This window comes from Ictalurus furcatus, chromosome 17, assembly GCF_023375685.1.
Source record: "Ictalurus furcatus strain D&B chromosome 17, Billie_1.0, whole genome shotgun sequence".
NCBI lineage: Eukaryota > Metazoa > Chordata > Actinopteri > Siluriformes > Ictaluridae > Ictalurus > Ictalurus furcatus.
Window position 1 is genome coordinate 1,945,092 of NC_071271.1, and position 13,472 is coordinate 1,958,563.

General features: G+C 46.4%; 1 protein-coding gene across 2 annotated transcripts in view; it reads left to right on the top strand.

Moving 5' to 3' along the window:
- Window positions 1-860: 860 nt before the first annotated feature.
- Window positions 861-13,472, top strand: part of lsamp (limbic system associated membrane protein) — a 690,614-nt gene continuing 678,002 nt past the window's right edge. For both annotated transcript variants that reach the window (XM_053647175.1, XM_053647177.1), the window contains exon 1: window positions 861-991. In XM_053647175.1, the coding sequence (XP_053503150.1) occupies window positions 928-991 (64 nt within the window). In that variant the 5' untranslated portion in view covers window positions 861-927. The remainder of the gene's footprint in view (window positions 992-13,472) is intronic.

Sequence of the window (13,472 nt, forward strand, 5' to 3'; positions counted from 1 at the left end):
TTCTGATCAGAAGGTTGAGGGTTCAAGCTGCCCGTGTTGTGCCCTTGAGCACGACCCTTAACTCCTCCCTGCTGAAAACAAACAGACAAACAAACAACAACAAAAAAAAAAACCCAACAGAAACCATCACAGAAATTCTAATGGTTTCCACTACAAATACCATTACAAACCATCCGCTAACCATTAAAACCATTACCATTATTGGTCCTTAATGTTATCCACTAGACATAACATGCCACCTATAAAAGGCAACAGATTATCACGGACCCTTTTAGTTTCCATTAAAACCAATACAATTCCCATTATAACCATTAAAATCATTACAGGTTTCTATTGTTGTTGTTGTTGTTGTTGTTGTTGTTTTTTCAGCAAGGATTTCTGTTCAAGGGGCGCTGTATCATGGCTGACCCTGACCTCTGACCCCAACTTCCTAACATTCTGGGAAGAAGAATTTTTCTGTATTGTAATGTACAGTATATGTAACAAATGTATTGATTGCATTTGGTTTCTAACAGCTGCAAAGTCTGTGTATCATCATCATCATCATTATCATTATTATTATTATTATTATTATTATTATGTATTTAGCTTCACAAATGCGGGGCGTCTGTGGAAGTGTTTGTGTTGCGCGGTGCGGTGCGTGAGCACGATCATCAAGTACTATCCATCACCGCGCCGTTCACGAGCAGCGGGAGCGCGCGCGTCCCCCGCCCCCTCCACACCACCGTTTCCCGAAGCGCATTTGCACTTTTTCCTCTCCGCGTCGGGCAGAGCGCAGCGCAGCGCAACGCATCGCAGTCAGAGACCGGAGACAGAGCAGAGAGCAGAGAGAAGAGAGAAGAGGAGGACGACGCGAGTAAGAGCGGAATCAGACAGAATTTGGGCGCATTCTCGGAGACCTTTAACTCGGTTCGGTTCGGTACAAAGATGAGTTGCATTTGGATACCCGCAGTTTGGATCCCGGCGTTTTTCGCGCTTCTCGCTTTTCAAGGTAGGAAGAAAAGCTGGGAGGCTTGTGTCAACTCCTGTTCTGGGAGAATAGTTGAGTGGAGAGAATCGGGATGTGTTAAGCATCGTCTCCTTTCTTATACATTACTGCGTAAATGTCATAGCACACGTTCCTTTATTATTATTATTATTATTATTATTATTATTATTATTATTATTATTATTATTATTCCATTTAATAATAATAATAATCATCATAATAATAGTTTTTTTTCTTCATAATACAAGATGATGAACTAGTTGTCAGTGGATCATAGTTATCCTTAGATCCTAACATTTCCAGAGATTTACATAAAACCCCTTGATGCCAGTTACAGAATGGGCGAATACCCCAGTGTGGGTGGGACATGGTGGGAGGAGGTGGTGGAGGTGGAGATGATGGTGGAAAGATATACAAAGAGATGGACTGCCCAATTGAAAGCCAGACGCTGCTAAAATTCCCGAAGCTCTTACCTAATATAATTATCCTCCACAAAGTCTACAGCTTTTCTGCAACATGTGTGACGAGTTCCATGAACACTGCAGAGCAGTTCTGACTTTGGCTCTCAACTTCTAACACGAGAAATCTCATGGATGTCATGGATAGACTCCATGAGATAGGGAATGTGCTGTGTTTCGTTCACCTCCTCCCGACTGTGTGTTTATCATGCAAAGTATGTAGGTCTGTCATGTTTGAAGAAGAGTTGTGAGACGTGTGCTGAGAACTCAGTTCGGATGTTCTCAGCAGGTCAGAGCGTCTGTGTGTTTGCTGGCTTGAGGCATCGAGCTGTACAGACAGGTCCAGGTCAGAACGCTCGCTGTGGTTTGGTTGAATTTCAAAGAATCGTTGTTGGAAGCTTGCCAGTTATGGATTTCAAATTTCCAGCGTTCTTCTTCTGGAACATCTGGCGGTAGTTGAACGCTGAGCTAGAAAAAAAAGGTTCCAGCCAACCAGACCAGCTTTAGACTTGAATTCTAAATAGTTCTGAAATGTTTGTACGTCTGGATAAATGAAGAGCTTCTGTTGGTGTTATGGATCATTTGGCTTTGGGATTTTGAATTTCAAGTGGTCAGTCCTCCTGCAGCTGTAGATCCACCTCCACTTGAACATCACTGCTCCACTGAGAGTGGCACAATCACATCCCGGTCTCTGCTGGCACAAATTCTTGTGCAGCCTGTGCACTCCTTGGAGAAAAAAAATACAAGAGACAGTATTATCACAAGGTTTCATCATAACCGCTCATGGCAGTCGTTAACTTTTAGAGTATTAGCATTGTTAATCCGTGTCATGCCACATGTGTACTGTTAAGCCATGTGTTGCTGTTTCATTTTGGACACGGAAACATGGTTAGGGTTCACGTTCTCCTAGATTTAACCACTAAGAAGCAAACCCGATGCTAATCCGAACGTGTTTGTCGGAGCTAGTCAGTCTTTAAAGCCCCAATTAAAAGTTGAGATCAGCTCCGGGGTCCATTTTCCAGTGTCAACAACAAATTTCCAAACCTGAAAAGCGTAAGACATGTTGGTACAGACCTCAGATCTATGCTAATGCGCCCATCACTGCAACATTGACCTGTGTTCCAACTATGGTTGTAATGACATTTCCTGGTTTCGGTTCATCCCCGTTAATTGAATTGTGCTTGATTGTATTCTGAAGTCATTAATTCCGTTTTGTTGTGCAGCCTCATCCTTCAGAGGGGCGTTATGGTAAACCTTAGACAGGATTTTAAAAAGGACAAATGCGATATCCTTAAGGATATAAGCCAAATAAACCATGATCTGGAAAAATGAATGGAGTTATCTAGGGTCACTGTTTTATTTCCATCCTCTTCTGCTTCTCTATGTGCTCATGTTTTATGTGCAGTATCGGCAATTGCTAGTAGGGGTCTCTCTTGCACTGTAGTGTCAGGATAAAAATAACTGGTATAGACACACACGTAGACACACACTCAGCTGCCTAGGGTTTCCCATTTCAGCTTTTGGTGGTCTGAATGATCAGCGTCCTTTCTCCTCTTTTGTTGATCGGTTCACTCATTGTGCCTTTGCATAACCAGTCCTAAAATGTACATAATAGAGCAGTTAGATCATTTTTAGCCTCTCTACTGTATGAAAGTACCAACGTTACAAAACATATTTTAAATCCACTTATCGAGCCACTCTAATCAATCAATCAATCAAATCTGGGAGTCAGATTAATAAATTAAGTTTTTATCAGGACCTCCTCTCTCCCACATGATGACATTTTCTCTCTCTCTCTCTCTCTCTCTCTCCCTTCCTTTCATCTCCGTTAATTATAAATCTCCCCACAGATTACATTACAACACAATGCTCATTTGTTAAATGAATTGGCTGAGGCAGGGCAAGATTGTGTTATATATGTCCACTATTCATTTCTCTGCAGAGAAGGTTGGCTGCCACCGAGCCTGTTAAGTAGCTCCGCAGGCTCAATTCATCACTATCAAGCCAGGCGTGAGATTCAAGAGAGAATGAGAAGGATGGCGGGAGGGAGGGAGGCACGGAGGGAGGGAGGGAGGTAGGCAGACTGAGAAAGAGAAAGACACAAAATATCTGAGGAACTGCGAGACTTGCCTTAGCTCTTCCACTTTGGGGAATCCCTGTCACCATCTTGGATGACGTTCTGATACTCTATTAGCTTGTTGGACAAGCCCTATTAAGTGTAGGGAGGTTGTCAAGATGACTTGCCTTCTGGACCAGAACTTGCCCATGAGGCATTTCAGTGGGATACAAGTTCCTCATCTTTATTATGTAATGCAATTTCCTCTTCACATCCATCACTTCCCTTGCTGGCACCTCGTGTGATATGTTTGAAAGGTATTCCTCAGCCAAGACAGAAAGAGTTTGAGGATGAAAAATAGTCTCGGAATACCGGACAGGTGACACCACAAGAAACGCACTGGACTGTATGCATGTTTGACTTGAAACACACACACTACACACCCTGTTTCCATGAGCCATCTGTAAGGCTTGTAGTACAGGACAGTTTCTGTGGTGTCATATTTTCAGTTTCTCCTGATATGTGTCCAGGTAAGTGTCTCTCTTGTTCTGGTTGATAGGTGGAGGAGAAATGTAGGAATGCAGATCTTGGTATCCATCTATGGGAAAGATGCTGGCAAGAGTGGACCCTTTGAGGAACAATTCTTGGCTCAGTTATGGTCGGTCAAAAAAAGTACAAACAATAGCTTCCACAGCTACGCCTCAGGGCTGTGCAATGTCAAATCCTGGCAATTGGGAAAATACATGGGTAATGCCAAGTACAGAAAAAAAAAATTCCCATACAGTTTAATTAGCCTTAAAATGAAGTGGTTGATTAGCATACACGACATTTGCAACTAAATTCCTGATAGTCCCAGAGAGTTTCTTTGGGGAAATCAAGTCATTATATGGGTTCTTTCATGCATGGACTACCACAGCTACAACTAGTGCTCTCAAATCAGAGAGAGAATGTTTAGACAGCTCCCTGTGGATTCCCAGTTTTCTCCCAGTGTTCTTCCCAGTTCAGTACTTCTTTCCTTTGTTTCAGCATTTGTATGTCCTAAAACACTATCGATGTCCAACCCTGCTTACTGGATGATGAAGATGTCCTTGTTTGAATCTCTGTCTTTATATAACCTGCTGACCATGGGAAACCTATAACGTGGCATATAATGTAACTAGGCCATCATGTGCTAGCTAAACACTTGAGCCATTTCTGTCTTCCCTCTAATACCACAGAGTGAGAAGTGTTTGTGTTTGTGTATGTGTGTGTCCCCATGTCCTTGGCTTTCTCTATAGTGAGTATCCTGTGGTGTCGCCATAATGTGTGAAAGCAACAGACTGACTGAGAAACTTCAGCGTTAGGTGGGTGGATGATCAGACCCCTTGAATAGATGCTAGGAGTCTATATATAGCAGAGCTGATTATGTCCAACAGAGACACTCTGAGACTGGTTAATACAGTGCTCATTAGATTGGATAATACAATTACCTTCATACTGAGAGCAGACTGGTTAATATGGTTTCTAATGTTAATATGGTTCCTTTCGTCCGAAATTGTATCAGACTGGTTACTATAGTTCTCTTTAGATCAGACTGGTTAATATAGTGCCTTTTAAACTGAGACTTGTTCAGACTGGTTACTATAGTTTTCTTTCGATCAGACTGGTTAATACAGTTCTCCTTAGACTGATACTGTATCAAGGTGGTTAATATATGTAGTTCTCTTTAGATCAGACTGGTTAACATAGTTCCTTTTAAACTGAGACTTGATCAGACTAGTTACTATAGTTCTCTTTAGATCAGACTGGTTAATATAGTGCCTTTTAAACTGAGACTTGATCAGACTGGTTACTACAGTTCTCTTTAGATCAGACTGGTTAATACTGGTTTCTTTAGACTTAGACTGGATCACTTTGGTTTGTACAGTCCAATTTAGACTGAGATTAGATCAGGCTGTAGAATTGTCTTTAATAATAATTTCTCTTTAGATCAGACTGGTTAATACAGTTCTCTTTAACCTGAGACTGGATCAGACTGGGTAACAATAGTCGGGTGGTAAAAAATGTGTGTACGAATGCAGAAGCAATTCTATGGGATTAATTTTCCATCAAAAGTATTGCGGTCACGGATCAAAAAATAATAAGCGTGAATCCAAAATTGAAGAACACACGTAAAAAAATATTGTACGAAACTGAAAAATAAATGCAAAGTAATCAGGTATCCCTTCGCTCTTGTTTCCACATTCTCTGCTTGGTTTTCCAAATGTTTGAGTTTCGAGCTCGAGTTTCATGTAAATCAGGGCGGGCTTTAGCGTCACCATTGGTCCACTACAGTTCCTCCTCTAGCCAATCAATGGAAGAGGGGAGTTGACGTCACTCCACTGCGACCCATGGCTGTTCATAGACATGCATAGTCGCTGCGTTGGCCTCTGGATCTTAGGACAACATCGCCGCCATATTGGTCCAGACAAGACTACGCTATAAACAAATAGCACAGTAACGTTCACATTTCTCAAACGATTTCAATGATTGTTGATCTACGTGGTGTACAAAAAAGGTTCCGTCTCCAGTTTCTTAGAATTTCGATATTTAGACATGGAAAATTATTCACTGTCAGAAGCAATTGTGAAAACTTACGCTTGTCGAGCATCGATTTGTTTTATTTTTTCTTGGTTAATAAATGCTAACCCCTAATGTAATATAATTTAATATACATGAACACCATCATTTCAGCTTTTCTTGTGCTCCAGGTCAGAATTTTGCTGACAAAGCTCGTTCATTTTTAAATACGTTAAAAAAAAATCGAAATGGTGCATCTTTAAGTATTAATAATTGAACATCGTTGTACCAAAATGGAACTAAATCAGCAAATACAAACCAAATAGTGAGACACGGGCAGTCCGTCTGCTTTCTATATTTTATTAGCAATAAAAGGATACAGATATACTCCAAAACATTTACAGTTACAGTGGTAAAAACGTTTATGTGGTAATTAATAATAATAATAATAATAATAATAATTTTGATAATAAAAACAGCAGTATAGATGTGAATCTCGATTATCGCCAATTTAGTTTATAATGTAAAGTATAATATAAGTTGAGACTTATTACCGTTGTCCGGACCAATATGGCGGCGACGTAAACCTACGATCCCTCAGCCAATGCGGTGTGTGTTATTATTTGATGGGTGAAAGCAATACTTTTGACGGAAAATGAATCCCGTACGATTGTACTTCATATTTTCTGTTAGATTTTTTATGTTTCAACTCTGACTGTCAATCACAACCTATTTTATTGAAGTATTAGGCGAACACCGTTTGTATATAGACTGGTCAATATTTACAGCTCCACAGCATTTCAATACAATACAGCACGGTCTGGGAAAATCAGGCAGGCAACAGTGCCTGAATCGATGCAGGCATCTCTGTAAAGGCTGAAGCGACACTCGCAGCGCTTGTTATTACTAGTGTTTAGAGAGGTACGGCAATTCTAGTCGAGGAGGCGTGGCGTCTGTGTCAATTACAGTGAAGAAGGTGTGGCATTGGTGTCAGTATCAGTGAAGTAGGCAGGATCTCTGTGTCTGTCCGTATGAGGAAAAGAGGCATGGCATCTGTGTGTGAAGGTGAAGGCTAAGTGAAGGTGTGGCCTCTGTGTCTACCAGTACCAGTGAAGGAGGTGTGGCCTCTGTGTGTCAGTTGCAGTGAGGGAGGCGTGGCCTCTGTGTCTGTCAGTTCCAGTGAAGGAGGTGTGGCCTGTATCTACCAGTTTCAGTGAAGGAGGTGTGGCTTGTGTCTACCAGTTTCAGTGAAGGAGGTGTGGCCTCTGTGTTTATTAGTACCAGTGAAGGAGGTGTGGCCTCTGTGTCTGTCAGTACCAGTGAAGGAGGTGTGGCCTCTGTGTCTATCAGTACCAGTGAAGGAGGTGTGGCCTCTGTGTCTATCAGTACCAGTGAAGGAGGTGTGGCCTCTGTGTCTATCAGTACCAGTGAAGGAGGTGTGGCCTCTGTGTCTATCAGTACCAGTGAAGGAGGTGTGGCCTCTGTGTCTGTCAGTACCAGTGAAGGAGGTGTGGCCTCTGTGTGTCAGTTGCAGTGAGGGAGGCGTGGCCTCTGTGTCTGTCAGTTCCAGTGAAGGAGGTGTGGCCTGTATCTACCAGTTTCAGTGAAGGAGGTGTGGCTTGTGTCTACCAGTTTCAGTGAAGGAGGTGTGGCCTCTGTGTTTATTAGTACCAGTGAAGGAGGTGTGGCCTCTGTGTCTGTCAGTACCAGTGAAGGAGGTGTGGCCTCTGTGTCTATCAGTTCCAGTGAAGGAGGTGTGGCCTCTGTGTGTCAGTTCCAGTGATGGAGGTGTGGCCTCTGTGTCTATCAGTTCCAGTGAATGAGGCGTGGCCTCTGTGTCTGTCAGTACCAGTGAAGGAGGTGTGGCCTCTGTGTCTGTCAGTACCAGTGAGGAGGTGTGGCCTCTATGTGTCAGATGCAGTGAAGGAGGCGTGGCCTCTGTGTGTCAGCTCCAGTGAAGGAGGTGTGGCCTCTGTGTCTATCAGTACCAGTGAAGGAGGTGTGGCCTCTGTGTCGATCAGTTCCAGTGAAGGAGGTGTGACCTCTGTATCTATCAGTACCAGTGAAGGAGATGTGGCCTCTGTACCTATCAGTTCCAGTGAAGGAGGTGTGGCCTGTGTCTACCAGTTCCAGTGAAGGAGGTGTGGCCTCTGTGTCTACCAGTTTCAGTGAAGGAGGTGTGGCCTGTGTCTACCAGTTTCAGTGAAGGAGGTGTGGCCTCTGTGTGTCAGTTCCAGTGAGGGAGGCGTGGCCTCTGTGTCTGTCAGTACCAATGAAGGAGGTGTGGCCTCTGTATCTATCAGTTTCAGTGAAGGAGGTGTGGCCTCTGTGTCTACCAGTTTCAGTGAAGGAGGTGTGGCCTCTGTGTTTATTAGTACCAGTGAAGGAGGTGTGGCCTCTGTATCTATCAGTTTCAGTGAAGGAGTTGTGGCTTCTGTGTCTACCAGTTCCAGTGAAGGAGGTGTGGCCTCTATGTGTCAGTTGCAGTGAAGGAGGCGTGGTCTCTGTGTCTATCAGTACCAGTGAAGGAGGTGTGGCCTCTGTGTGTCAGTTCCAGTGTAGGAGGCGTGGCCTCTGTGTGTCAGTTCCACTGAAGGAGGTGTGGCCTCTATGTGTCAGTTGCAGTGAAGGAGGCGTGGTCTCTGTGTCTATCAGTACCAGTGAAGGAGGTGTGGCCTCTGTGTGTCAGTTCCAGTGTAGGAGGCGTGGCCTCGGTGTGTCAGTTCCAGTGAAGGAGGTGTGGCCTCTGTGTCTGTCAGTACCAGTGAAGGAGGTGTGGTCTCTGTGTCTATCAGTTCCAGTGAAGGAAGTGTGGCCTGTGTCTACCAGTTTCAGTGAAGGAGGTGTGGCTTGTGTCTGCCAGTTTCAGTGAAGGAGGTGTGGCCACTGTGTTTATTAGTACCAGTGAAGGAGGTGTGGCCTCTGTGTCTGTCAGTTCCAGTGAAGGAGGTGTGGTCTCTGTGTCTATCAGTTCCAGTGAAGGAAGTGTGGCCTGTGTCTACCAGTTTCAGTGAAGGAGGTGTGGCTTGTGTCTGCCAGTTTCAGTGAAGGAGGTGTGGCCACTGTGTTTATTAGTACCAGTGAAGGAGGTGTGGCCTCTGTGTCTATCAGTTCCAGTGAAGGAGGTGTGGCCTGTCTATCAGTTCCAGTGAAGGAGGTGTGGCCTGTGTCTACCAGTTTCAGTGAAGGAGGTGTGGCCTCTGTGTCTATCAGTACCAATGAAGGAGGTGTGGCCTCTGTGTCTATCAGTACCATTGAAGGAGATGTGGCCTCTGTATCTATCAGTTCCAGTGAAGGAGGTGTGGCCTGTGTCTATCAGTACCAGTGAAGGAGGTGTGGCCTCTGTGTCTATCAGTACCAATGAAGGAGGTGTGGCCTCTGTGTCTATCAGTACCAGTGAAGGAGATGTGGCGTCTGTGTCTACCAGTTTCAGTGAAGGAGGTGTGGCCTGTGTCTACCAGTTTCAGTGAAGGAGGTGTGGCCTCTGTGTTTAGTAGTACCCGTGAAGGAGGTGTGGCCTCTGTGTTTATTAGTACCAGTGAGGGAGGCTTGGCCTCTGTGTCTATCAGTTCCAGTGAAGGAGGTGTGGCCTGTGTCTACCAGTTTCAGTGAAGGAGGTGTGGCCTCTGTGTCTATCAGTACCAGTGAATGAGGTGTGGCCTCTGTGTGTATCAGTTCCACTGAAGGAGGTGTGGCCTCTGTGTGTCAGTTCCACTGAAGGAGGTGTGGCCTCTATGTGTCAGTTGCAGTGAAGGAGACGTGGCCTCTGTGTCTACCAGTTTCAGTGAAGGAGGTGTGGCCTCTGTGTCTATCAGTTCCAGTGATGGAGGTGTGGCCTGTGTCTATCAGTTCCAGTGAAGGAGGTGTGGCTTCTGTGTCTACCAGTTCCAGTGAAGGAGTTGTGGCCTCTGTGTGTCAGTTTCAGTGAAGGAGGTGTGGCCTGTGTCTACCAGTTTCAGTGAAGGAGGTGTGGCCTCTGTGTGTCAGTTCCAGTGAGGGAGGCGTGGCCTCTGTGTCTGTCAGTACCAGTGAAGGAGGTGTGGCCTCTGTATCTATCAGTTCCAGTGAAGGAGGTGTGGCCTCTGTGTCTACCAGTTTCAGTGAAGGAGGTGTGGCCTCTGTGTTTATTAGTACCAGTGAAGGAGGTGTGGCCTCTGTATCTATCAGTTCCAGTGAAGGAGTTGTGGCTTCTGTGTCTACCAGTTCCAGTGAAGGAGGTGTGGCCTCTATGTGTCAGTTGCAGTGAAGGAGGCATGGTCTCTGTGTCTATCAGTACCAGTGAAGGAGGTGTGGCCTCTGTGTGTCAGTTCCAGTGTAGGAGGCGTGGCCTCGGTGTGTCAGTTCCAGTGAAGGAGGTGTGGCCTCTGTGTCTGTCAGTACCAGTGAAGGAGGTGTGGCCACTGTGTTTATTAGTACCAGTGAAGGAGGTGTGGCCTCTGTGTCTGTCAGTTCCAGTGAAGGAGGTGTGGTCTCTGTGTCTATCAGTTCCAGTGAAGGAAGTGTGGCCTGTGTCTACCAGTTTCAGTGAAGGAGGTGTGGCTTGTGTCTGCCAGTTTCAGTGAAGGAGGTGTGGCCTCTGTGTTTATTAGTACCAGTGAAGGAGGTGTGGCCTCTGTGTCTATCAGTTCCAGTGAAGGAGGTGTGGCCTGTCTATCAGTTCCAGTGAAGGAGGTGTGGCCTGTGTCTACCAGTTTCAGTGAAGGAGGTGTGGCCTCTGTGTCTATCAGTACCAGTGAAGGAGGTGTGGCCTCTGTGTCTATCAGTACCAATGAAGGAGGTGTGGCCTCTGTGTCTATCAGTACCATTGAAGGAGATGTGGCCTCTGTATCTATCAGTTCCAGTGAAGGAGGTGTGGCCTGTGTCTACCAGTTTCACTGAAGGAGGTGTGGCCTCTGTGTGTCAGTTCCAGTGAGGGAGGCGTGGCCTCTGTGTCTGTCAGTACCAGTGAAGGAGGTGTGGCCTCTGTATCTATCAGTTCCAGTGAAGGAGGTGTGGCCTCTGTGTCTACCAGTTTCAGTGAAGGAGGTGTGGCCTTTGTCTACCAGTTTCAGTGAAGGAGGTGTGGCCTCTGTGTGTCAGTTCCAGTGAGGGAGGCGTGGCCTCTGTGTCTGTCAGTACCAGTGAAGGAGGTGTGGCTTCTGTGTCTACCAGTTCCAGTGAAGGAGTTGTGGTCTCTGTGTGTCAGTTCCAGTGAAGGAGGTGTGGCCTCTGTGTGTCAGTTCCACTGAAGGAGGTGTGGCCTCTATGTGTCAGTTGCAGTGAAGGAGGCGTGGTCTCTGTGTCTATCAGTACCAGTGAAGGAGGTGTGGCCTCTGTGTGTCAGTTCCAGTGTAGGAGGCGTGGCCTCTGTGTGTCAGTTCCAGTGAAGGAGGTGTGGCCTCTGTGTGTCAGTTCCAGTGAAGGAGGTGTGGCCTCTGTGTCTGTCAGTACCAGTGAAGGAGATGTGGCCTCTGTATCTATCAGTTCCAGTGAAGGAGGTGTGGCCTGTGTCTATCAGTTCCAGTGAAGGAGGTGTGGCCTGTGTCTACCAGTTTCAGTGAAGGAGATGTGGCCTCTGTGTCTATCAGTACCAGTGAAGGAGGTGTGGCCTCTGTGTCTATCAGTACCATTGAAGGAGATGTGGCCTCTGTATCTATCAGTTCCAGTGAAGGAGGTGTGGCCTGTGTCTATCAGTACCAATGAAGGAGGTGTGGCCTCTGTGTCTGTCAGTTCCAGTGAAGGAGGTGTGGCCTCTGTGTCTGTCAGTACCAGTGAAGGAGATGTGGCCTCTGTATCTATCAGTTCCAGTGAAGGAGGTGTGGCCTCTGTGTCTACCAGTTTCAGTGAAGGAGGTGTGGCCTGTGTCTACCAGTACCAGTGAAGGTGTGGCCTCTGTGTTTATTAGTACCAGTGAAGGAGGTGTGGCCTCTGTGTTTATTAGTACCAGTGAAGGAGGTGTGGCCTCTGTGTCTATCAGTACCAGTGAAGGAGATGTGGCGTCTGTGTCTACCAGTTTCAGTGAAGGAGGTGTGGCCTGTGTCTACCAGTTTCAGTGAAGGAGGTGTGGCCTCTGTGTTTAGTAGTACCCGTGAAGGAGGTGTGGCCTCTGTGTTTATTAGTACTAGTGAGGGAGGCGTGGCCTCTGTGTGTCAGTTTCAGTGAAGGAGGTGTGGCCTGTGTCTACCAGTTTCAGTGAAGGAGGTGTGGCCTCTGTGTTTAGTAGTACCCGTGAAGGAGGTGTGGCCTCTGTGTTTATTAGTACCAGTGAGGGAGGCGTGGCCTCTGTGTCTATCAGTTCCAGTGAAGGAGGTGTGGCCTGTGTCTACCAGTTTCGGTGAAGGAGGTGTGGCCTCTGTGCCTATCAGTACCAGTGAATGAGATGTGGCCTCTGTGTGTATCAGTTCCACTGAAGGAGGTGTGGCCTCTGTGTGTCAGTTCCACTGAAGGAGTTGTGGCCTCTGTGTGTCAGTTGCAGTGAAGGAGGCATGGCCTCTGTGTGTCAGTTCCAGTGAGGGAGGCGTGCCTTCTGTGTCTGTCAGTACCAGTGAAGGAGGTGTGGCCTCTGTATCTATCAGTTCCAGTGAAGGAGGTGTGGCCTCTATATCTACCAGTTCCAGTGAAGGAGGTGTGGCCTCTGTGTCTGTCAGTACCAGTGAAGGAGGTGTGGCCTCTGTGTTTATTAGTACCAGTGAAGGAGGTGTGGCCTCTGTGTCTGTCAGTTCCAGTGAAGGAGGTGTGGCCTCTGTGTCTATCAGTTCCAGTGAAGGAGGTGTGGCCTCTGTGTCTACCAGTTTCAGTGAAGGAGGTGTGGCCTTTGTCTACCAGTTTCAGTGAAGGAGGTGTGGCCTCTGTGTTTATTAGTACCAGTGAAGGAGGTGTGGCCTCTGTATCTATCAGTTCCAGTGAAGGAGGTGTGGCCTCTGTGTCTATCAGTACCATTGAAGGAGGTGTGGCCTCTGTATCTATCAGTTCCAGTGAAGGAGGTGTGGCCTGTGTCTATCAGTACCAGTGAAGGAGGTGTGACCTGTATCTATCAGTTCCAGTGAAAGAGGTGTGGCCTCTGTGTCTACCAGTTTCAGTGAAGGAGGTGTGGCCTGTGTCTACCAGTTTCAGTGAAGGTGTGGCCTCTGTGTTTATTAGTACCAGTGAAGGAGGTGTGGCCTCTGTGTTTATTAGTACCAGTGAAGGAGGTGTGGCCTCTGTGTCTATCAGTACCAGTGAAGGAGATGTGGCGTCTGTGTCTATTAGTACCAGTGAAGGAGGTGTGGCCTCTGTGTTTATTAGTAACAGTGAAGGAGGTGTGGCCTCTGTGTTTATTAGTACCAGTGAAGGAGGTGTGGCCTCTGTGTCTATCAGTACCAGTGAAGGAGATGTGGCGTCTGTGTCTACCTGTTTCAGTGAAGGAGGTGTGGCCTGTGTCTACCAGTTTCAGTGAAGGAGGTGTGGCGTCTGT